The sequence below is a fragment of the Xiphophorus hellerii genome, chromosome 16 (assembly GCF_003331165.1).
Source record: "Xiphophorus hellerii strain 12219 chromosome 16, Xiphophorus_hellerii-4.1, whole genome shotgun sequence".
In the NCBI taxonomy this organism is placed as follows: domain Eukaryota; kingdom Metazoa; phylum Chordata; class Actinopteri; order Cyprinodontiformes; family Poeciliidae; genus Xiphophorus; species Xiphophorus hellerii.
Genome location: NC_045687.1, coordinates 21,001,367 through 21,026,706, shown reverse-complemented (window position 1 = coordinate 21,026,706; position 25,340 = coordinate 21,001,367). Strand labels below are relative to the sequence as shown.

General features: G+C 40.4%; 3 protein-coding genes across 7 annotated transcripts; all 3 read right to left on the bottom strand.

Annotated features, from left to right (window-relative positions):
* Window positions 1-986: 986 nt before the first annotated feature.
* hmgxb4a (HMG box domain containing 4a) lies at window positions 987-9,570 on the bottom strand. Of its 4 annotated transcripts, none has more exons than XM_032586768.1 (13): window positions 9,067-9,570; window positions 8,883-8,971; window positions 8,609-8,739; window positions 8,447-8,522; window positions 6,641-7,213; window positions 5,567-5,770; window positions 4,941-5,116; window positions 4,781-4,862; window positions 4,644-4,708; window positions 4,325-4,421; window positions 2,975-3,138; window positions 2,754-2,876; window positions 987-1,608 (listed from the first exon to the last, which is right to left on the bottom strand). In XM_032586768.1, exons 2-13 carry the CDS (start codon window positions 8,902-8,904, stop codon window positions 1,564-1,566), a joined length of 1,758 nt encoding a protein of 585 aa, XP_032442659.1. In that variant the 5' UTR covers window positions 8,905-8,971; window positions 9,067-9,570; the 3' UTR covers window positions 987-1,563. The 4 variants fall into 4 exon arrangements, with proteins under 4 accessions (XP_032442659.1, XP_032442660.1, XP_032442661.1 ...); XM_032586769.1 differs by having other exon boundaries at window positions 8,883-8,952; XM_032586770.1 differs by having other exon boundaries at window positions 9,500-9,558.
* Window positions 9,571-10,224: 654 nt separating this feature from the next.
* Window positions 10,225-15,608, bottom strand: ankrd54 (ankyrin repeat domain 54). Its single transcript, XM_032586780.1, has 8 exons — window positions 15,008-15,608; window positions 14,033-14,080; window positions 13,842-13,940; window positions 13,146-13,217; window positions 12,890-12,937; window positions 11,573-11,697; window positions 11,367-11,474; window positions 10,225-11,277 (listed from the first exon to the last, which is right to left on the bottom strand). Exons 1-8 carry the CDS (start codon window positions 15,402-15,404, stop codon window positions 11,203-11,205), a joined length of 972 nt encoding a protein of 323 aa, XP_032442671.1. The 5' UTR covers window positions 15,405-15,608; the 3' UTR covers window positions 10,225-11,202.
* An 846-nt stretch (window positions 15,609-16,454) lies between these two features.
* Window positions 16,455-24,397, bottom strand: foxred2 (FAD-dependent oxidoreductase domain containing 2). 2 transcript variants are annotated; one of them, XM_032586765.1, is made up of 10 exons: window positions 24,258-24,397; window positions 22,334-22,551; window positions 21,920-22,225; window positions 21,518-21,769; window positions 21,025-21,339; window positions 20,759-20,925; window positions 20,303-20,468; window positions 19,308-19,534; window positions 19,056-19,226; window positions 16,455-17,783 (listed from the first exon to the last, which is right to left on the bottom strand). In XM_032586765.1, exons 2-10 carry the CDS (start codon window positions 22,546-22,548, stop codon window positions 17,707-17,709), a joined length of 1,896 nt encoding a protein of 631 aa, XP_032442656.1. In that variant the 5' UTR covers window positions 22,549-22,551; window positions 24,258-24,397; the 3' UTR covers window positions 16,455-17,706. The 2 variants fall into 2 exon arrangements, with proteins under 2 accessions (XP_032442656.1, XP_032442657.1); XM_032586766.1 differs by having other exon boundaries at window positions 16,455-17,590; window positions 24,258-24,396.
* Between the last annotated feature and the right edge of the window lie 943 nt (window positions 24,398-25,340).

Sequence of the window (25,340 nt, the reverse complement as noted above, 5' to 3'; positions counted from 1 at the left end):
AAACATCACTTAAACATAAGAAATGTATGACGGCCTATTAGGGCCATAAAACATCAGGGGAAAATGTAAATTCTGCAAAAAATAAAATAAAATTTTGAAATTACTTTCAGGAATGTTCAAGACTTTTTTTTTTTTTTTTTGACATTTCTGAGTTAGAAAAGTAAAAACAATAAAAAATACAATTTTGAGATTAATTTCAGAAAATTTCTAGAAAGTACTTGGAAATTGGTGAGATTCAAAACGCCAGGATTTGCAACTTTTAGAAACTTTAGAGTTTCGAAAGTCCAACATTTTTGCCCTTTTGAAACTCAGGAGTTTCCAAGCTCTTACTAAGAGATCTCAGATTAATCTCAAAATCTTAGTTTTCTTCTCACAAATTTTGGACTTTTTAACTCCGAAATATCCTTGGCTTTTTACAGAACATTTCTGGGATTAGTCTTGAGGTTTTTTTTCCCCCTCTATCGACAATGACCCTAATATGTCGTCATAGAAATGTGAGACCATACATATTTTTCATGAATAAAAGTTTCTTTTTATTTAAATGCTTGTAATAATTTAGTCAAATCATATGTTTGAGTAAGTTATATATTTAAATGGCTGTTAGATGAGAATATATTGGATATCAGTCGCAGAATTGCGATATGAAATCGAAATCGTATCATGACAGACTTGTGATTTTGAGAAACATCGTATCGTCTAAACGAATGACTGTATGGTATATGGACATATTTTTAAAATAGACAAATCTGTATTAAAAGCTAAAGTTGTCATTAGTCTTATTTAATATCAATAATTTTCGAAGAAATCAAAGTTTGGGTTTATATCAGCTTTAGGCCATAATCATCAAAAATGAACAGCAATAAACAATACGCATTGCTCTGCACAATAAATATGAATATCCTGGAAAAAAAAAAATTTTTTTATATATATGTTTTGCGTATTTTGATCTCTGGAAAGTATTTCAAAAGTAGGCGACTCAAACACACTCCCATGTCACTGAAACAGTTTAATGTTGCCTTGTTGCTCAGTTGTAAACTGAAAACACTGGAAGAGCTCTTCAGTTGGATGAAGTTGCACCAAGAGTTGCGTTTTTTTTTGTCCAACATTTCCTCAAAACACAGTGGAAACCTAAAAGCTGCACACTTTTAAAATGACGTCAGTATAAAAACAAGTACTTTAAACACAGTCACTATTCACACGTGGGAAATATTTCCTAGCGATGAGCGGACAGCACACATCACATTTTTACATGAATAAGAAAGAAAAAAAAACCACAATCATACAATTGGAATCCTATTATGGTGAGAAAATGCTCCCTTTCATTCGACACAGCACGTTTCGTTCAAGCTCTCGTAAAACAGACGGCAAAACATGTACAATAAAATGGTCTCGTTTAAAAAACAGCATTTACAAAATTAGGAGACATCGTCTAAAAAAATACTCTTTTAAAAACACGTCGAAACCAGAAATATCTAGATTTCCCGATGCCAAGCGGTGGCTTAAGTTAAACTTTGAGGGTTTCTAAAGGATCGGAGTCCGGTTGGTCGCTCCGGTTCTGGATCCTCACAGTCCGGGCATGATGTAGGCGATGTTGTCCAAGGTGTTTGACTGACGGGGGAGGAGGAGAAAAGATTTCAGGAAGCAGAACATTTATTTTAAAAAAAAGGAAACATGTGCATTTATATTTATCAATCTTAAATCTGACAACCCTAAATAAAGTCTAGTCCTACCAAAGTGCCTTAAGGAATCATCTAATTATTTAACGGAAAAACTGCGGTGTGTGATCTCAGTATGTGAACTTAATAACAGAGTCCAGGTTCAACTCCAGACACGCAGGTCTGTCACAATATCTAATTTTGAAATGATTGTGATAAATGATAATGTTGTCGATTTGAGACCCATTTTCAACAAACATAATGATATAATGGCTCAGGGTTCCCACTGGGATTCAGAAAAAAAATAAATTCCATGACTCTCCATGACCTCCGATATAATTTTCCATGACCCATGTACGACAGGTTGAGAAAGAAAAGTGTACGACTGACAAACTAACCCCACCAAGTTGGACTACAGTAAACATGTAACAGTGTAGAGCTGGCAGATATTGAGGAAACGTAAATGACAAAAATGGCAGGTATGAATTGAAAAATGTCAATATATTGACTGAGGAATCATATGATGATAATGTCGATACATAAACAAAAGCACATTAAAGTAATGCAAACACAAGATGGTACATGTATGTAGACGTTTGCTTTTACAAAAGTTTAGAACAGACAGGTGTGGCACATAGTTTATGTAAATTAATATTGTTTTCTGTGTTCGGTTCTTGGGGTTAAATCACAAAGATTTGATCACTTTGGTTATAAAAATAGAGAGTAAATCATTCATCACCAGTCACAGTTTGACATAGTTGCCATTGCCAATAGGGGGCAGTATTGCTCCACCAATGATAAAGATGACCGTTGCTAAGACGGATGTTTGTAACCGCTGTGCAGCGATGCTTCTAGTTGGGTTGTTTTGTGTTGCACAATAAAAGACACCAAACAACGTCTCTGCATGTCCGATTCAAAATGCTGGTGACGCTCCGTGAAGCTCAGAGGCTTTCTCTGTCTGAGAGCATCCAGTTTTATTTTTTTAAAGGTTCATAACACACACCGCAACACCACTAGTCTTCAACCAGAGGTTTATTTGACGATTAAATATATATAGATATGGATATATATCTATATCTATCTAAAAAAAATCCTTACCAGGACGTTTCGAGGGCATCCGTTTAGCTGCGGTATCTGCGCTGTGAGGCACGTCAACGGGCCGAGCGCACACAAGATGGAGTCCAGCAGAACGGACAAACTCCCAGACACTGCCACCATCCCCTAAAAACAACACACCGTCACTCACAGGCTCTATTGGTTTCCAATTGTGCGTTTAGCTTTTTCTTCCATGTTTAATCATTTGCGACCCGGAAGCTCGCCTCCGTTTCTTGCAGCCGATGGCCGATGAGCGACAGGGACTCCCCCAGCAGCTGCAGGTGAGCCGCCGCGTCGATGGGGTCGACGTCCGGCACCCGGGCCGGGGACAGCGACACGGTGCCGGGTGTTCTGGTCGGCGACACCAGCCCCGCCGCCGTTCCTACGACTGATGGCGAAAACCGCAACTTAGACACAAAAGCAACTAGATCACACAGCGAGGAAGAAAAAAAAGAAAGAAATGCATTTCCTGCATAAATGTAGCGGGAATGCTACAGGCTGGATGTCTCTGCTGAAAATGCTAAAGAGCTGATGAGTGAAAATAAGAAGAAATACTAGAAAAGCAAACATCTGCTTGAGAAACAGCATGAGGAGATTGGTTTCGCAGGTTTAAATGTCAACAAAGTACCGCAAACCTTTTAATCAAACTGACTAAGAAGCGTGTCCACAAGATGTTTGTACGCTCAAAGAGGAAACCTCTTGTTTTCATCATTCTTGTTCTAAAGCACCAAGAATGATTGTTCTAGGTCTTTGGACCCGTTTCATTTAGACTTTAAAGCCAAAATTACAAATTTCTCCTTATTGTTTCATTGACAAAACTAATGTAATGTCTTACAGCCAGGCGTCTTATGTTGGAAACACTCTGAATGGCGATTCCAACTGAAACAAAAACAGGAAAAAAAATAATAAACGTAAAAAGAACAAATGGATAAATATTCCAAAATTAGGAAAGCTGTAAATAGCAGAAATGAAAGCTGGAAGAAAGAGCGGAGTCTTTTACGGGATTTCTGCAGGTTTCACCAACACAAGTTAAGACTTTTTAAGACTTTTTATGGACTTTTTAAGACCATTAAGAATGAAATTTAAGCCAGAAATGTATAAATGATAATTGCGTATTTTATATAGCAGTCAACAGCGAAGACGAACGCTGTCCAGCCAGCCGGTGATAAATTTACACTTTACCCATGATAGACGCACTAAAGCTAGCTAGCTAGTAAGGGTATATTAGCAGCTAGTTAGCGGTAGCCACAGCTACCTCGAGTCACAGAAAGGAATGATCATCTTTACGCCAGATCATTACAGACAGAAAAGTCCCATGAGAAAAAAATAAAATGAGATTAAATAGTTCAACTACGACTAAATTTAAGACCTGTAATTACGTACTTAAGGCCAACTTGCACAAATTTAAGACATTTTAAGGCCTTAACTTTAGATGGGTGAATTTAAGTGTTTTTAAGGATGCGCTGACACTTTGTTTCACTATTTGAATAGTTAAAACAGCCCCAAAAATGGCAGAAGCTACAGAATATTTAGTAGCATCCCCCTGTTAGCTACGAGGCAAAGCTCCCAGGTACCTTTGGTTTTGCCGTCGCTGGAGGACTTCTGCTTCACAGTGGTGGCCTCGGCTTTGTTCTGTTTGTGTTGCAGATACTGGGCCTTCTGCCTCCACACCTGAGATTAAAGCAGAACCGGTAAACAGTCCGTCAGAATTCAGAACCTTCCCACAGTCAGAGATTTCACTCCTCCCTAGCCCATTTTTAAAAAACAGACATCATTCATCTATGGCATCTAAATGAAACTTTGAAACTAAATATTTAAACCGAATAGTTAATTAATACTGATCCAGACCTGAAAAATACTTCGGTTTACCTCATAATACGTTCAAAAACTCACCAGTTTGTCTTTCTCAGGCATTGACTTCCACACCTCTGCCAGCTTCTTGCTTAGTTCTCCAAAATCTGCAGATTACACACACAGCGTTGCTACGAGAGCTTTAGGTCAACATGAGGGAATAATGTCCGTTTACCCACCTAAACCTGGATGCTCTGCATTTATGTTCACCCTGTACTCTTTACAAAACACCTGATACGCTGTTGTTGTCTTCTTCTTGGTCTACAAGAAAAAAAAAAAGGGCCCAATAAGAGGACAGGAAGTTGAAAAAGACCTAAGAAATAAAACCTGAAATGAAACCTTTTCTTTCTCCTTCTCGTGTTTGTCTTTGTCTTTATCCTCTTTCTTCTTCTTCTTTTCCGTGGTTCCGTCATGGCCTTGGTGGTGGGGAGTGATGGGTTTGCTCATGGCGTACATCGGCCCGACCGCACTATGGCTGACAGTGGGATGGGAGTGACTGTGGCTTCTTGACGATTCTGGGGAAAATGGCACCAAGAGGAAGACATTGCAGAGTTTTAGACGGACCACATCTCACACTTTTTTTGTTTGCTTTTGGTCAGCCATGAAGTATGAATGGTTATCAAGCGTTTCCATAGCAAACGGTAACCAGGGCAGCTGCAATCAGATAGGAAAGTGTTGCGGTTTGCTGCTCTGCTGCATTCATTTACATCAGAACTGAGAAGATATTCCAGGACAGGAAGTGCCGTCACAGTATTGAGTGTTTTTGAGCGTTTGCTCACCTGTCAATGTCTTTCCTTGTAGCCGTCATTCCTTATCATAGCATAGCGGGTTAATGTTTAACACAGGAATGCTGTACATGACGTCATTTATGGCTGTTTTTATTGGTGGAATGGAGGCATTCCAGCATGAGAAAAGTGAGACACAATCACAAAATCAGAAACAGAGAGAGTGAACAGAGAACTCACCTCCAAAACTTTTGCTGTGCTTCTTGTCCTTTCCACTTTTGTCCTTGTCTCTGTCCTTCTCCTTGTCTTTCTTCTTCTTGCTTTTCTTGCTCTTCTTCTTCTTTTTGGACATGTGCGTATATGAGTCGTCTATGATCAGTTCCCCAGCCTCCAGTTCTCCACCAGATGAAGAGCTGTCGTCTCCCACGCCTCCTCCGTAATGACCTGGTGAGGAGAGGAATCAGCATTTAGAAGAAAACTAAATATGGCAATGACTGCGTACCGCAGATTTAATATCATATCTGGGACGCGCCGATCTGCTTTTTTCATTTCCGATACTTGATATCTGAGGTTTGGTATCAGCCAATTCCGATACAATACAGAAGTCGGTGCTGAATTGACTTAAAACGTTTCTTTTTATAAACACTGACATAAATGCGCTGAATTACACATTTATTTGATGACTCTGCACCAGTACAGTTAGGAGTATAATAGCTAATGTAAAAAAATAAAATAAAATAAGGAAACTGATGAAAACAATGTTGACTATTCTGGTGAAACATCAAAAATAAAACTACCACAAACCTTCTGCAAATTGTGCAGAAAGTATGATTAGGAATTCTAAATATGATGTAAAATAAATAATAAAGCATAGAATTAGCCTGAATAGCAAAGATGCAAATCTTTCAGTGTCTAGAGATTCAATTCTGATTTTTAGGGTCATGATTTCATAGTGAAACAATTTTTCTATAGAAACGGTTTTGCCTGAAAGGAGAAAACTACAGTGTAAACAAAACATTTAAACCAATTCTATAAAGTTCTGTACTGTGATACAAGCAGCAAATACGTTCAACTGAAACGTATTTTAAAATTGATTCTGGAGGATTTTGAATCAAATAAGAATTTCCAAGATTAGGAATTACGATTCTTTATAGAATTAATTTTTTGCACCTGGACTCCATGGAGCTACCCATGGATCAGGCTCATTGCTGTGGAATTTGTTCCCAACATGTAGACCGATGCAGGTATTACTCTGAGATCGGTGCGTCTCGAATCTGGAAACATTTACGTTTGGTTTTTTGGGGGGTTTTTTACCTTCCACCTCCACCTCCTTCCCCACCACGGGCAGCGGCTCTCTGCTCTGCGCCGCCTTCTTCTTGGGCGACTTGGACGGCTGCATCCTGTCCCTGTCCTTCTCCTTCTTCACGCTGACCTTGGACGGGTGCGGCGTCACCGGGAAGCTCTCGGGCTCCTCCTTCTCCGGCGACATGATGAGCTTCATCTTCAGCCCGTCGGCCTCGCGCAGCGTCAGCGGCTCCTCTTTGGAAGCGCCGCCGTGGAACAGGGACGACTTGGAGGAGGAAGAGGAGTGCTTCTTGAACGACGACGACAGAGACATGGGGCGGGAGTGCGATGAAGAGTGGCTCCCTTTGCTTCCACCGCCGCTGCCCTCGCGTTTGCGGTCCTTGGAGGAATGCGAGGAGAACGTCGGGTAGGAGGGCTTCTTGTGCAGGTGAGGGCTGGGGTCGGAGCCCGTCGCCAAGGGGGAGGTGATGGCCTGCAGGAGACCCATCGCCGTGTCTGCCGGGGATGGGGAGGAAAGAGGCGGAGAGCGCTCTGCTGACTTGTGCTTCTTCTTATGAGGTGGCGGGCCTAAGCCGTCATGATCTGACGGAGACGATGAAATGACAGTTATTCAAGCTAGTTGCAAAAGTAAAACATGATTATGTGTTTTCCTGCCACATAATGTCATTTCCCTGCACAATCAAGTAACTATGGTAACTTTAGTTGTTAAAAAAAATGCTATTTCTTATCAAATATGACCTAAAGGAAATTTGACATTGTAATTTAAACGCCTTGAAATTGGGCCTCTGTCTCTTTAAGAAGCTCCTGCTCTTTCTGAAACTCCGCTTTCAGGAAGTCGTCACAACATGGCTCTTCTTTTAACCCGTTAAAGTTTTAACCAGCGCTGCACCAAGAAGTAGCCATTATAAGAAGGTCGGAAACGGCAGGAGGAACTTCGTCCTGGAAGGCGGAGCTAGAACCACCCAGGTGTTTTGCACAGCTGAATGGTTGCCATGGCAAATTAAAGGATTTCTCAATCAAGGCAGCCCCCATTTTGCGTGTTTTTGTGAGGGAATAACATCATAACATAACATAAAGCTCAAAAAAGTTGGTTTTACACAAAACTGCCCCTTTAAGGCACATTATCGCACTATACACTGCAGAAGTATTCACACCGATGAATTTATTCCAGTTTGTTTCCTTACAAAATCAAAGTTTAATGTTGCTTTGGAGAGAAATTTATATATAGATATATTAAAACAAAATAGTGCATAATTGTGGGGATTGATGAAAATCATACACAGCTTTCTTTCTTTTTCTAACCAATAAAAATCTAAAAAGTGCTGCACCCTTCAGAAGTTACTACGGTGATGGCAGTAGCATGCTGTGGGGACGCCTTTGGACGCTGACAGAAGAAAAACTAAACAAACTGTATTTTCCAGGCTATAAGTCACAGTTTGTTTTCACAGTTTGGCTGATCTTGTGACTTATTTGATTTTATTTTTCTCTTCATGAGACTTTTTTTGACTGATGTGACTTATAGTCTGGAAAATACTGTGATTTCAATTAGAATTAAGATAACATAGCAGAAATTCTCAACCACCCTAAACACACAGCCAAAGCTGCAATCAGAGGATTTAGATGGTAATGAACATGTGTTGGAATGGCCCAGTCAAAGTCCTAAATCCCTAAATCCAATTAAAATCTACAGTAAGACATAAAAACTGAGGTTCAAAGAAGCCTTCAATTCATTTTGCATGAGCTTGTATCATTTTGCAAACCAGAATGCAAAAAAAATAAATAAAATTCTTATTCATCAAAGTTTTAACCTCTCACCTCGGTAATGGTGGTCGTCACTGTGCTTCTTCTTCTTCTTGTGCAGGTCTCCTCCCAGCATGAAAAGCTCTGAATCCTAATTTGAACAAATGCAACACATTTTACACCACTGTAAAATCAGCATTAGCATCAACTTACAGTGTGTGAAGACAAATCCCATACTTTTGGGCGTTTCTTGGAGGACTTTCGTACTTCTGCAGCGATCTCTTCTTCCTCTCGTAACAGATCCTTGTAGGATCTCCTCTTCTCCCTCTGACTACGCCCAGCAACGAGGCCCCCGTCTGCCCCCATCTCTAAAATATGACATTTGTCCAAAAATGCTTTAGAAAAGGCAGAATTCCCATCATTGCTCAAGACATTCTCCTGCAGCATGATGCTGCTGCTGCCATTACATCAGAAACACAATGGGGAGTGACATAACCAGTAATTTCTTTACCCTTTAACTCCTCATAAGCCATGGCTTCCTCTTGGTCAGCTTTTTTTCTTGTTTTGGGATGTAGGCAGCCCTGAAATTAGCATAAGGTCCTGTCAAACAAACAAACAAACAAAAAAGATGGAGCCTACAGTCAACTTAAAGAACCAGTGAGACCAGTTCAGAGTGGAAAAGGTTCCGTCATTACCTTGCGTGAATTCTAGACAGACTCCAACCAGGAAGATCAAGGAAACAGACTCAAAGTGCGACTAACTCAGGAAAAATATTAGCATTGGGATTGTAAATGAAACGTCCGTCATTCATTAAGCCGGTAACGAACAGTGAGCTAAACTAATTCCCGCCTCCTTTCGTTAAGATACACAAACACACCCCCTTCCTTTTCACTTAGTCTCTCCACAGCCAGCACATTCCAGTCTTGCGTCTCTCTACGCCAGTTTGCAGCCAACTGACCGGTAAAGGCGACTCAGGAAACACTGAGGCTTTGCCTGAAAGCTAGGCCGTACCCGCTGGAAAGTGGACTACAAAACCCCTTTTATGCTTTTATAATCTATTGCCCGGTAACATGTGTACATTACAAGCACTGAAACGTGAAAAAACCCGCGTTTGTTCAATTTTACTACCTCAACGGAGACCTCCAATTTACGCGGGTCCATTCGCCATCTTTATTGTTGGCAAAACAATTCGTCTGAAAGAGGCGTGGCTTTTGCTGACGCAGCCAATAAGCGTGGGAGAAAAGTGAAACTTCCGCTAATGTTCCGTCGCTACTTTTTTTGACAGTAGTGAATGACACCGTGGTGTTTTCGTTTATTACCCCGGTAACAAAAGATTCTCAGATGAATATCAGCTTGAATAAAGCTGTCAAAAATAGAAACAAACAATCATAGCCAACGTACAGATTTATTGGTTCATACTGAATTTCAAATATTCTTTACAACACGTTTCACAGAGTCATTATGTAGAGTTAAAAAAAAGAAATAAGGCAATAAAACAGAGACACTTTGACAAGAAAATAAAAGTTACACCAGTTGAACTGTCAAACCACTGTGTACTGTAATTATTAATGAGTTAGGCAAAAAGAGAACATGTAAATCAGTCCACACAGTAAAGTCATAGTTCCTCCAGACTTTAGAGTTTTTTTGCCCGTTGTTTAAAAGATGAACGACATTTTCTCAAAGATGCACCAAAAACTGGTGACCAGAACTGACAAGACGTGTCCAGCCAAGCATTACGACCAAACTTAAAATCTAACCTTTTTTCCGATCAATTAGCCGACCATGACAACAGGTCATGCTATCGACCCTCTTCGGTGTAGTAGCCGTTATTGAGAGAAGATTCAGAGTTGCTCTTTTGAATTGTCTAGCGCTGAAATTTAGAAATGTTAGTTGTCTTCAGAAAATCTGACTTAAGAGCATCATCCAATAAATACATACAGAGATTGATCATGTTAGAAATGCTACCCGCACTAACTACTAGCGTAGGATGTGAAAACGTCGTCTTTTTTTAAACAATAATGGCTTCCTGTTTTACTGCAGAGCTGAGTGACACCACTGCTCTCTCCGTCTCTCTCACACACAGATGTTGGTCTGGTTCCAACAGAACTGCGTAATGATTGACTTCTTGAGAGTCCTGTACATAGTTACAGTAAATGTATGAATAATTTAATAATTTGACATATCTGGCATTCAATGAAAGATTTTTTTCCTCATTCAAACACTACGTTGGAAACAGTTGCTATTTATACCGAATGCAGATTCCTTGCGGGGAAAAATCCTATCTTTCATGGCAAACTCCGACATACATTTTGAAGTGTGCTTAAAAATAAGTGATAAGTGACATATGGCAGAAGAATTTGGCTGTATTCAGAGTGTTTCTTTACTTTACAATAAACATTTTATGCGGACAGATATAGTTTTAATTTATTCAAACCTTGTAATAAATATAGTACTAGACAGTAATACATATTGTAATGGTAGGCCAGAGCTTTGAAAGAAATCTGACGTGTGTATCTCTGATACTTATCAATACTTTTTTTCTAGAATTTAAAGGTCAGAGTATTTTACCCATAATATCAGTGGTTTTGTATCAAGTGAGCAACTTAACAAAACCCATTTAGAAAACATCATAAGATACATTGTTGTTAAAGCTTTTTTTTTTGTCTTGGGGAAAATAAAAAGCTGATGTCCGCAGCAGTCCCTTCAAGAAATACTGACAGCCAATCCCAGTGCGGCGTTTGGACCTGTGGCCTCGTGGCCTAATACAGACAATTTGAGGTTCTGCCTATGTAAAAAGGAGCTGCATGGCGGCTCTGTGTGCAGTCAATCTTCTACCTAGCATCCAGGTTCTGCTTCTGTAGACTAAGCGATGTAAAACCGGCCAGTAAATCAGTCACTTCGTCCACCTGAGAGAGAAAACAGAAAAGTAAACCTTTTTAAAAGTTTCATTTTGAACAGGGTTAAATGAAAAACACCTGGATACTGTCTAGCTCACCTGCTCTCTGGTGCGTGTGTGCTGCAGCTGCGTTGAAATGTGCTCCAGTCTTTCTTTCGCCTCACTTTGGCCCATTAGGTTCAGGTACTCTCTCAGCATCTGGATAATCTGCAGGGGGGAAAACGGCAGGTGAAACCGCATCCGTCGCTATCGGCGACGCGTTGGGAGCGACGCGAGCGAGCCGAGGCCCCGAACTGATTTTGTACCTGGGTGACTTCCCCTCGGAGGGTCTCCAAGCTGCGCGATTCTCCTTCCTGCAAAATGTTGAGCTTGGAGCGCGCCAGGTGCAGCGGGGTCCGGCCTGCGCGGTCGAGGGCGTCCACGCGAGCTCCTGAAGAGAAACGACAAAGAAAGAAAGCCCCTCTAATGTCAGGCATAAAAAGAATTGGATCAACTTACTTTGAAAATCCACCTAGATTCTGACAAACATGTTACAGTCTTTATATTATCTAAAATGTTATTTTAGCTGGATGAGTTTACATGTTTGAAGAAAAACACTTAAAAAGTTTAGAACAAGCTTTAGCAAAACTTAACAGTATTATGTGTTTTCCAGGCATATAGTGTTATTTTATAGCACAATCAACCAACTGTGGTAACCTCAGTTGTTATAAAAATGCTATATATTATGAAATAAAGTAAAGTAAAAGAAATTTGACTTCATAACTTAACATCTTGAAATTGGGCCTCTGTCTCTTTAAGAAGTTCCTGCTCTTTCTGAAACTCCGCCTTCAGGAAGTCATCACAACATGGCTCCTCTATTAACCCTCTAACAATGTTTAACTAGCTCGTATAATGAGCTCAACAGATGCGCAGTTCCACCAGGTGTTTGCTAATTCCTGCGGACTAGTCTGAAGGAGCGGAGCAGAGGAGGGCTGCTCTGTGAGGCAGAAGCTTGGAAACTGGAGGAGGAGCTTTGTCCGGGAAGGCGGGGCTAAATCCATCAAGGCGTTAAAAGTTTTTCTCAAGCAGACATGGAAAAATTTTTTTAAAAACACGGCAACATTCCAGGAATAGTTTTGATGAGGGAATAACATGATGTAAAGCTAAAAAAAAGAGTTGATTTTACATAACACTGGCCCTTTAAATAGTGTTTTCCAGGTTTGTGAAAATGATTATTGATTATTGCTTACTCTTGTTTGTTCGTTTTTGCTGTTTTAGTGTTTGGCAGTTTATTAGTTTTCATTTTAGCTAGTAGTTCAGTTGAATGCTACTAGTCTAGTGAGTTTATTTATTAATCTACTTTAACTGGAAGGTTAAAACATTTTTGAAAATAAGTTCTCATGTACAACTCGCTGTTCAAAAAATCATCGGTGCTGAACTTGAATCCTTCATCTATTGTATTTAATATCTAAGCCTCATCAGGCAGGTATTCATTCTTTAGTAATACTCATCCAAGTTACTAACTTTGTTAATAATTGCCTATAAATAGTTATTGATAACCAAACGTGTTGTTGCACAACAGTGAGCAGTGAAAATAATAGAGTCAAAACTCAAGCATGCAAGTTTTCTACAGAAGGTCTCACCTGATCTCAGCAGGGTGGTGATTACAGGCACGTGGTTGGTGCAGGCCGCTGCAGGGACACATGACAAAATGAGCAGAAGTTGCAAATTTCAGAACATGCTACGAAATACGTAAAGTTTACAAGAATCTAACTGAAGTTTTGCTTTGGGCTTTTCTGTGCAGGATGACCTTTAAGAAAAGCAGCTCAGTAAAAACCAGAGTCAGGCATTTTCAGCAGCTCCAGTTTTCACAGGTCAGGAGGGCGGTGCAGGTCTTACCCAGGTGCAGAGGGGTATTTCCCAGGCTGTCTCTCTGGTTGGGGTCGGCACCATAACTCAACAACAGCTGCACTAAAGCAAGACAAGAATATCTGACATAAAACGTCATGTTCACAACGAGGACGGCATATAAGGATTGATGTAGATCCGAAAAAAAGGAGAGAACATTTCCACCAAAAAACTTGAGATTAATCTCAGGAATTTGAGAGAGAAAAAAAGGAAATGTCTGAGCTTGAAAAGTCAGAATTTTATTTTACTTTTCAAACTCAGTATTTTACACTTCTTTTTTTGTTAATTTCTAAGATTAATTTCAACTTTTTTTTCATTCTTATAGCAAGTTTTTGATTTTGCAAACTCAGAAATTTCCAGGTTTTTTTCTAGAAAATTTCTAAGATTAATCCAAAAAAAAAAAAATAGCTTGTTTTTTTTAGCAAGTTTTTGACTTTTCAAAATCATGTATCTCCACTTTTTTTTTTCCCAAGAAAATTCTTGAGATTAATCTCAAAATTTTTAAGATTTTTCTAGCAAATCTTTGACTTGTCAAACTAAAAAATGTCCAATTGATTTTTTTTGTAAATTCCTGTGATTAATATCAAAACTTTATGTTTTTTTCTTCCCAGTAAATTTTTGACTTTTTTTTTTCTATCTACAATAGCCCTAACATGTCGTCATTGTTACCAGATGCCAGTGACATACCGATGCTGTCGTTGCCATTGCAGGATGAGAAGTGAAGAGCCGTTCGGCCCTTGTCGTCTGCAGCACACGGGTCGATGTCATCCTGCAGGAGCTTTCGCACTTTAAATTTTTTTTTAAATACACAGGGGAAAAAAACGCAATTATTTCTTTTAATTCCAAACCTTTGAACTGTGTCACCTACTCACTCGTACCTGTGTCTATGTCGTTGCTGTTGGCAGCTTCCCTCAGTCTTTTAGCAGCTGTGGAAAAAGATGGACAGAATTATGATTTCACCAACAGCCTATGTTACAATACATAGTGTTATTTAGGTAGATATAAATGTAAATTAATGCTATAATAAACACATTTAAATGTTTTTTTTATTATTATTATTTCCAAGCAACATTTTTACTTTTTAAAAATGTATTCGGTATAGATACGGTGCTAATTACTTTTATCTCCAATGTCATATTTTTCAGCTTTAATACTAATATGTAGTGTAAATGTTTGGCATGGGTAATATGGCTCTCTGCCCCCGGGTGGCAACATATGAGGGGTCAATTATAAAAAATTAATAAGATGTTTTCTGTCACTTTACACCGTGACAAAGGTTTCTGTTACTGACTTTCACACTCAGCCACTATTTCTACTGCAAACCATGTGTGGCTGAAGTTAGTGTCTGATTCACACCATTAAAGGGCTATTTTAATGTTTTTGAATGTATTTAAACATAAACCTTACATATATTCGCTGGTTAAACTTAAACTAAGTAGCTCAACACTAAACCCAGACAATTTAAGCTTAAGGAAACTTTTATTCTTAATGGAGCAACACAAAACATTGGTTCTTAAACCTTTAAGTACCGACTTTGGTACTTAAATTATATATTGTACCTTCTTAATCCCAGTATTATCTATTATTCTGTTACTTCCTTCTTTTGGATTATATAAGATGATTATTTTCTGATTTTTTTTTTTAGCTCTCAGATGAACAAAGATAATTATTTCTTGACTCTGTATACTAATATTACAAAGTGACAGCTGAGGAAATGATTGGATTTGTTCAGTCTGAATGTGTCGTCTGGCATTTATTGCATGATTTATAGATTTTTGTTATGTGGATCCTAAGAATTTCGAATATAAGTTTTTAACACGACGGTCCGTTTCGGACTAGACGGTCCCTCTTACCGTAAATGTCTTTCCCAAGGGGGCCAAGGTTCCGCACGGCTCGCTGGTGTCTCCTGGCCCTGATCCCCGCTATCTTCCCCAGCCTGCTCGATTCGGCGACCGGGTCGAACTCACCTCGCCCCGGCTCCCACAAAAGGTGCAGGTACCTGAGCTCTTTGTCGTCTCTCGATCCGACTCGACCTAACACCATTTTGCCTTCCCCTATCCCACTGATCCCGAACCCCACCGATGCTGCTGCCGCTTCTGCGCCCACGTCCTCCATCCTTTCTGCGGAGCTCCGCGGCTCCGCGCCCGCCGCTTCCCGGGTCTCACCTCCGGCTACGTATCCTAGCATGCATTCCCCGTCGGAGATGGCTCGGTCATTTTCCGAAACAACGACAGAGCTCCATCCGTCCATGTTTCGTTTTTTTGACTGTTACATAGGAAGCTCAGTTTATAATAGTGTATCCTTACAAGTTCTACCAGCCAGCCATGGAGGCAGCCATTAACGTACCGTCACTAATACGTCCGGGAGACATTGCACGAATAGTCATGAACTCTCTTACAAACGCAGTCCCGTCATATCTTAAGTTCAACTATTAAAACAAAACCTTCCACCAAAATGTCAGCTATTTTACAATTTACATGTCGTTGCGTCAAAGTAGTTACAGAGACAGCTATTGGACAGTGATTATCTTCAAAGAACTAACAACCAATCAGAGTTCATAATATTTATACGTTACTCTCCACTAGCGTCAACCCAACAAAGCAGCCAATCAAAAGGTACCAGTGGGGGACCAATCAGCGTCCAACAGCCGCTGAAAATACGATAGCGAGATAAAAATCTGTACGTCAACGTCTCCGCCATATTGTGGGTGATGTTTTAGTTGAAACGTGCAAAAAAAACAAACAAAAAAATTCTTACTATTCAGGGAAAAGGAAATAATAGGAAAGATTTTGTGTTAGAAATTCAACACAGTTTATTTAGGTTACACCAGGGTGGCACTGATATTTGGTTCAGTAGGGTACCGTCAGGTGAAGGTGAAAAAGACAATAAAAACACAGACAAATTTAGTTAAAAAGGTTTTAGAGGGGGCAATAACAGCTACAATTCCTTTTGGGAAAGGGGAAGGAAAGTTAAGAGTAAAGACACAAATATGGCAACAACAAGTTGAATTGAAGATAAGAAAGAAAGGAGTTTATATAAAATACAAAACTCAATGTTAGTCAAAAGTAGAAGGAAAGAAATAATGATGAGCTTAAGAGTAGGTCATATCTTTTTAAATGACATTTTATGTCTAATTGGGAGAAAAACTCATGATTAATGTGAAGGATGTGAGGAGAAAGAAAATGATGAACATGATGAATTGTAAAACATGTGAACCTGAAAGGAAGAGATAGAGAAAAACAGTAAGAAGGACAGGAATTGAGTCTTAAATGAATGTTGGGAACTGAAGGAAACATGGTGAATATTTAGAGATTAAGCAAAGCATTATTTATTTAAAAAATAGAATTTAATGAAAATATAGAATTTAGTTGTGTTGCTACACATTCATGTACAGTAGGTGGCGGTATGCACCTGAAAGTTGCTTGTGAACCGCAATAAAAGAAAAGAAGAAAAACACGCATGTACCTGTGTATGTACAGCCCTTAATATTATAAAACAAACAAAAAAACATTGTAACTGGTTTTTGTAAAGGTGATTCTGCCGCTCACTGACTGGTTGTCAATACTGAAAAAGCATTATATACCGTATTATGTATGTTAAATCCAGGTAAAATATGAATAAAACAACACTTGTGAAACTCAATTATATAAAAGAAATATTTTAACATAATAACTGATCTTTCAAGTAACAAGTAACATCTTCCAGTGACCAGCAATAACTTTGCAACCAGCAGGTTATGACAGAAATTTTAAAAAAACTTGCAAAAGCAAGGATTCAATGGAAAACCACTTTTGTTTTAGTCTAACATTGCCTAAAAATGAAGGGGAAAAAAAAGAAAGTTTTGAGTTGAAACAAGTTGCCCATGATGGCAGTAAAGATAAATTTCTCTAGTATAAGGATAAAATATTCGATCTTCCTGAGAAAATGACAAGAGTGGCATTTTCCGGTCGTTGTAGACAGGGGGAGAAAAGGGAAGAGCAAATTTCCTCCAAGACACTCAGAAATTTTGAGATTAAGAAAATTGTAAATTTCAGAATTTTTTCTCGCAAGTTTTTAACTTTTCAAACACATCAATTTCCAAATGTTTTTTTTCTAGAAAATTTCTGCGATTACTCACAATATTTCAGAGCTTTTTTGGGCGGAAATGTACCCTTTGCTTTATTTTTTATGTTCCATCTACAACGGCTATAACACGCCGTCGTACAAAACATTATTTTGTGGCTAATACAATCAGAGGTCAAGCGTCCAGAGGACACGGACGCTCCAGCTGATCCCGGGTGGCTTGGAAAAGCGGGGGTTTGCTCCCGTTCCGGCGGTGACTTGCCCGGCTGGCACCTGGCGGACGCTGCGCTGCGTGACGCCCTACCGAGTCAAATATCCCTGCTGACAAAACAGCGGCGGCTTACGGTGCGTGAGAGCTGAGCGGAAACAGTTTTCTGGAACGCAGGAAGAGACACAAACAACGGTGAGGAACTTATGAAGAGGATTAAAGAGAAACTGAGCTGAGGAATTTGCCTTTGGAAGGTGTGGTTCAGAAATCTGAACTGAATGTTTACACAAGACCAGGAAGATGTGCTTTGAGCCGCTGTGGCGACAGCGTCAACGAATCCATGCGATCAGCTGAGCTTCCTTAGAGGGAAAAAGTCTTTACTGGTTGACATCCAAAACTGTAACTATGTTGTTCTGTTACAACTACTGCAAAACTGGAATTTGAATGTTTGTTTGCGATTTGAGTGACAGAATAAAGCGTCTGTATCTAAACTGGATCCGTACGATGGCCAGTGGAAATAGGAAAAAAAGGACTAAATATCTGCCAAAAAAAATATCTCAGGAATGTTTTAGAAAAAAAAAAAAAGTGGAATTTTTTTTACTTTTGAAACTCAGAAATTTCCTTGTGTTTTTGTAGAACATTTCGGTGTTCTCTAGAAAAGTTCTGAAATTAATCTCCAATTTTCTGAGTTTTTTGGTAGAAATTTACTCCATCAGCCCTGCTACGCCGTTGTAGCCATCTTCTTAAGTTCACTATTTTTTTGTTAATCCACTCTTACATGAAACTGTATTAAGCTGAATGCACACAAGCACATAAAGAAACAATACCTGCTCTGCCTTTTTATCATTTGAGCCTTGAAATATGTGCTTTTTTTTTTATTGTTACCGCTTTTCTTGTCTTCCAGATTCACACTTAGAAATTTTTAATAACTCGGCATATTAAGGACATTTCTGTTCTAAGTTAAAAAAAAAGATCTTGGTTTCCACTCCAGTGATTCTGCCACAAGATTTTACTACTTTCTACGGGAGAGGAGTTCTGGGTAGAACATTTTTACAGACAAGTTTTTTTTCCATCTTAAATGTAAAATTTGTATAAATTTTTTTTTACAAATATTTGGCTTAATTACTTCTGAGTGTCTTGTTCTTTCAGTAAATGGCCTTTTTTTTGAGTCCACTTAACGATTAATCGGTTATTAAATTAGTTGACGATTAATTCAAAAATTGATTAATCACCATTAATTCGATTAATCGTTTCAGCCCGAGGAGGACAAAAACCAAAATAGCTTAAATATCAGCCGTTTGTAAAAGATTCCCTTAATTTTTGGTGCTTGGTGATCAGCCAGTGCTTAGACGTGGAACCTATCTCATGTAGCGATATTGTCTACTGGTATGTCTGCACATCTGCGATAAAGAATAGTCACCCCCCGGTTGCTAACTTAGCAACTTTGTCGCTACATTCAGAGACTTTTTACACCAAAAAAATCTCTATCGGCTTTTTCAAGATCGGCCAGAATACTACAATCGGTGTGCCCCTAATATTTTCATTCAACTAAAATAGTGGGAATGGTGATTTTGATCACACCAGGAAAAGTTCGGGGTAAATCATACACTCTGTTTAAAGAACAGATCTACCTGTGCTGAAGGCCCTCAGGTCAGAGTGGACACAGTGCTCCAGGAAGCGCCGCAGAGGCTGGATGTGAGACAGCGGAGTGTCCCACTCTGTGAGGAAGTCCTCAACCATGTGATGAATCGCCTTCGGCCTCGGCAAAGGCCAGCCGTGGGGACGCGTCTTCATGTCCTGCTCTGTAGTAGAGACAAAAAATAAATACAAATAAACCCAAATTCCTGAGCCACGATGCCTTATCACGACGGCAGCATCCATACCCGTCGGGAGCGAGTCGTAGTAGTATAAAACAGGGTGGAGGAAGTTGGATTTCCAAGCCTTGGTCCAGTCGGTTTGTGACCTGCCGAGCCCCAGGTAGTCTATCTTCCTCTTCCCGTACTGCATGACCAGAACTATCAGTCCCTGACTGGACACGTCATGGCCAGAGAGAGAGGAGAACCGGGGCAAGGCCTGGAGCAGAAACTCTTCCACGTACTCACAGTGGGAGCTAGAAGGCGAGGAAACCAGGCAACACATGCAAACAGTGCAGGAAGGAGTCACGTTAAATACATGCAATACGTTTTAGTCTGAAAAATAAAGAGATGAACATTTGAAACAGGAACATTTGTAGGAAGCAGTGCTGTAACTAATAATTATTTTAGTTATTGCTTATCGTCACCTTAATAAAACAATGGCCTAAGGCATTGGTTGTGTTTTTTTACCAAAAGATTATTTAGGCAAAAGAACAAAAATAACACTTGGGCTATTATGTTAGGAAGGTGACCTTATTCTGACGATTTTTCTGAAGATTAATCGATTAGTCGGATAAAAAAATTGTCACATTTGGCAGATTTTTCATTGAACCTTTTTTAATGTGAGAAATACATTAAAATATGGAAACAAATAACTAATTTTGTTTTTTTTAAATAAACAAATAAACATAATTACTTTCCTGAGTATGGTTCTTCTTTCAGAAAATGGCCTTTTTTAGAGTCTTTATACTCCAGTTAGCGATAGATCGGTTATTAAATTAGTTGGCAATTATTTCAGCAATTGACTAATCAGATTAATCGTTTCAACCCCAGTTGCACGAATAGCAAAATACAAGTAGAAGTTTCCATAGACTCGTGAACTGTTTTCAAGTCATTGGTCTATTCTGACCAATTCTGACCTCTTCTTCCCTGTTTGTCGTGTCTGCTCCATGGCTGACCTGCAAAATGGCCGCCGAGTAAACAACGATTCCGAAGCTCAAGATATCAGAGAATCGTCTCCTCACCCTCGGAGAAGAATAACATCCCCAAGCGTCTCAAACATCTGGTACGGTCCGGAGGCCTCCCCGACCCGCTTCAGGATCCAGGACATCAGCTGCGTTGTCATAAGTCTGGTCGATGGCCACGTGTTGCCATGGTGACGGTATTCCAGCACATGGTGAACGGCTCGGGCTGAGGCAGAGAGGTCGAGCGGCATATTTGAACATTTAAATGACGTGAAGGGACAGAACTGTGGCAGCTTGGCGCTACCAACTACCGTTGCTCGCTTCTACAAACTGGAATCAACGTTCCGAACTGGGCTTTTATCGCATCGTTTATCATTTATTCCAAAAAATTTCTCATCCTGATAAGGTTTTGATTAATTGCTGTCACAATAAACTCCAATCAATTAATGATTTTTGTCATTATCACAATAGTACCACAGATTGTTGTGATAAAATGTTTCTGAACCTTTTTCTGACCTGTGTAACGGAATCCGTGGACGAAGCCCCCAGCGGAGGATCGGTAGTCTCTGGAGTGAGAGGCGGTCCCCAACAGGAACAAACCGGGCGTGTTCTTCCCCTCGTACCACGCCGTCACGCCCGGCAGTCTCCCTTTCGCGTTTTCACTGGGCGGCGGCCGTGCAGAGCTGAGGAGATTGACGTGAAGAAGCAGAAGAAGAAGAAAAGACGTTCTTTAGGAATAAATTGACAGGTACTCCAGGAAGCCCGGTTCTCCCAATCCGTACCTGTCGAAAATGCTGAAGTTGAACCTGAAGCCAAGGCAGCGGATCACCCGGTCGTAGGGTTTGCGCAGGGAGAAGTTGTCGATGTGGTCCGGAAGCTCGTCCCGGGGATCATCTGATCCTTTCCCCTCGTCACCGTTCTGCTTGAACTGCCTTAAGTTTAGAAAGAGCTTGTCCCTCGTCTCTGGATTCTTTACTCCTGACCTCTTCCTGCCCCTTTCCTCCTGTTTGGTGATGACTACGTCCTCCAAGCGAGCCTCTGCCAGACCGTCAAGAGATTTCAGCTGGTATGTGTCTAATACCTCGTTATTAACAGCCCTGGAAAGAATAAACATAGCAAAAGTATGTTTTTTCCCAGTCATGTAAAAAACACAATAGTAAATAGTCCTTATTGTCACGTTTATCGTTGTCACCACAGTACCACATCGCCCCAGCCTTAACTCTGAGCCGATTTATCGGTGCAGCCCTGCTTTCCTGTGTTTACGCCTTTCTTTACCTGAGATCTCCAACGTAATGCGTCTGCCAGGCCAGCCGGACGGTGCTGGAGCTGAGCATGTGCACCCGGCTCGCTCTCCCTAAGATGCTCTGGGCGGTTTCGAAGGCGGAGTTTCCTTTCCCCAGGATCAGCACGGCCTGGTCCTTGTAGTCGTCAGGGTTGGTGGAGATGGACTCGTAGCCCTCGGCCAGGTGCGACCCGGCAAACTCTACCTCCTGAGGAACCCACAGGCCCGTGGCGACCAGGAGGATGCTGGAGCAGAAATGAACAGCTTTAAGATTTGCATTTGAAAAGAGAATTGAGTTCCAGCATCACTATTTTTTAGAAAACACACTTCCTACATGTTGGCTTTAGCGCGACAACACGTGAGAAAGTTCAATTTCTCTTTTTCTTATAAGCTACCTGCATGAGTAATCTGCTGCGTGTTGATCGGTGAGGACGTAGCTCCTTCCTGTGGCTGACCGCACCGACCTGATCCGTCCGACGTCCACGCCGTATTTCACCTTCAACCCCAACTCCCTCTCAAACGCCGACAGGTAGAGAGGGAAGGCGTCGGCCGGCGGGTAGAACTCCCCGCTCGCCCTTTTGAACAGCAGGTCCGGCTTATCGCTCAGCAGAGAGTTCCAGTCGTGCCGCAGGTTGAACTCTGCGTTGTGTCTCCCTGTGTGGATTTTGTTAATGCTAATCAGCTTCCTGTGCCTGGGATATCTTTAAACACAGAAAACAAGAGAGAGAAAGAGAAAAAAAAAAAAACAATGACTCGCTTTAGAATATGACGCGTTCTCATGGATTAAGGGTTCTCGTAAGGTTTCCCACTTGTTGAAGAAGCTGCCCGGACCGGAGTTCCTCTCCAGGATGACGTAGTCCCGTTTTGCCTTGGAGAGGAAGAACCCCATCTGCAGGCCAGCAGGTCCGGCTCCGAGCACACAGTAGTGGTAGTGGCTGGTGCCATTGTGGGGATAATCGTTGAAGGAGGTTAGGACAAGGCCAACCAGGGTGAAAAGGATGAAACACAGAAGGTTTGCCTCCATAACCTGACGGGATAGGAAGAAAAGTGGCAATGAGAAAATGTGTGATGCGGGGTGGGGTGTGATAAAGGATAAGGCTTGAATGCAAAATTTCAATTTAACTGCAGGAAATACAAAAAACTAATTTGTGTACTAATGCAATATTAACAGTGTTAATAGAATTCACTAGACATACAGTCATATTCAATAAATTAGAATATCCTGTTCTGATAATGCTGCTTTGAGCTGGGCTCCGCTAACTAAAGAGTTAGCTGTGCTGCTAATCTTAAAGCAATAATCATCAACATTAGTTCTGCTAGCACCAAAGTGATACACCAACACGGTATTAAGCGGGAGCTAATGCTAAGGCGCTAACTTCAACATTTGACATTTGATGTTTACATGTTTGAAATAAAGATTTTATCATCTTTATTAGCTGTATGCGCAAAATTATGAAACTTTAAAACTTGAGTGATGTGGACAATTAATCTATAAAGTATGCACTTATGGGGAACTAAGTTACTAAACTAAATGTAACCTTTCAATAATATTCAAATTCAATATCAATCAATCAAATTTTATTTGTATAGCACATTTCAGCAGCAAGGCATTTCAAAGTGCTTTACATCATTACAAACACAGAAACACAAAGCAACATAGAATCAACAATCAAAATATGACATTAAGTTGAGTGCCATCATTGAATTTGTAATTGATTACGTTTCAAATACAATTCTAAACAGGTGGGTTTTTAGTCTAGATCTAAAAGAAGTCAGTGTTTCAGCTGTTTTACAGTTTTCTGGAAGTTTGGTCCAAATTTGTGGTGCATAGATGCTGAAAGCTGCTTCTCCTCGTTTGGTTCTGGTTCTGGGGATGCAGAGCAGAACCAGAACCGGAAGACCTGAGAGGTCTGGAAGGTTGATACAACAACAGCAGATCTTTAATGTATTGTGGTGCTAAGCCGTTCAGTGATTTATAAACTAACAACAGCATTTTAGAGTCTATTCTTTGAGCTACAGGGAGCCAGTGGAGGGACTTTAAAACTGGTGTTATGTGCTCCATCTTCCTGGTTTTAGTGAGAACAACAGCAGCAGCATTCTGGATCAGCTGCAGCTGGAGGATTGATTTGTTGGACAGACCTGTGAAGACGCTGTTGCAATAATCAATACGACTGAAGATGAACGCATGGATGAGTTTCTCTATATAACTGTATATGCTGATACTTAACATCTTTTAAAATGTTGACATATTTTTTTTTTCTTTAGAAACTGGCTGAACAGCCAGACAATAGAAAGCCCCTTTCATACAGGTGGGGTTGGTTTTGTTTTGTGTGATATTTTTAGCGCTCAATAACCGGCAGCTTTCTGTGGACAGGTATCCCCCCACCCCCAGCTCTCCATGAACTCCTTAGCCTTGTTCCCCCAACCCTGGTCCTCAAGGCACACTGCCCTGCCCCTTTTAGATGTTTCCCTGCTTTCATCACGCCCCATTCAGATGTTTGCAATTCAACAAAACCCCGTTCATCATCCAACAACTTAATTAATGTGTGCTGAAGCAAGGGGAAGCCTAAAAACAAGCCTCGAAGACCAGGGTTGGGGAAACACTGCCGTAGCCGATGCCATGTCTCCCTGCCGGGGATGCGGAGGCTGCTGCCGTCGCGGCAGCCAGATGCGACGCCGCTGTTTAGCGCCACATAGCAATCAAAGATGGAGGATTAACGAAAAGAGCGTCACCTGCTACATGAGCTGGCGGCCTCTCCTGCTACATCAGATATGTTGAAACTGCAGCATGTTTGCAACCATAAGGCCTTGACAGGCGCGCTGAGAGTGCAGTCCTCGGTAAATTTCCACCAGCAGCCGTCTTCCACCCCGGGCCATGAAAACCGGGGAAAGCCAATGAGAGCCGCTTGCTGAAAGGGGGCGGAGTCAGAGGAATGACGTAGAAAACAGTGGAGCGCGAGTCATGTTTCAAATTCGCTTAAAGAGACATTTTATACAAAATACAAAATATCTGACATGTAACAAGCAAGTTGGAGTTATCTAAAAAAATACTGTCGATCCGGATTTTATTCCATCAACACTCCAGATACGCTGTATGAATCTTTTACATTTTGATGGAGGCTGTTAGGCCACGTATTGTGAAGTTAATTGTTGTGATAAGTGAAGGTAATAAAACCGCCGCTAGAGAGCAGTAACGATAGTTAAACTGTGATTAGTGACTAACAGAGAGAAGAAGAGTGAGAAGCATTGTTCCCCCATTGTGGATATTTGTGCTGAGCAGCAATAAAGTAAAAGAGTTTTGTTAAAAGTTTAGCCATGAAGTTTCTGTAAGCAATAACAACACCATACTTTTCAAAATTCCCATGACGGCTAAGTCAGAGTATGTGGTCATCAGGACAACATTGGAGAACTACGGCAGACTAAAACTGAAATAATGTTACATCTTATGTGTGGTTAGGAACTTACATAGAAAATGTAGTTTTATCACAAACTTACATACATATGTTAATTCATTGGACATGTTCAGTATATGTTATATATATATATATATATATATATATATATATATATATATAATAGGACGTCTTTAAATAGGACGTCTTTTATGGGGTTCCATATGTGTCAAAAGTATATTCGTGTGCTTTTGTAATGGAAGCTGCCTTTGTATGGGGTTCCATTTGTGCTAAAAATATGGAACCCCGAATACTTTTGGCTGTCTTTCAGCAATGTATTTCTTCCTCAGACTTTTTTTTTTTTTTTTTTGATGCATCAGAGTAAAAAGATTGAGTACAAACGCAAGTCATACCTTTTTACAAT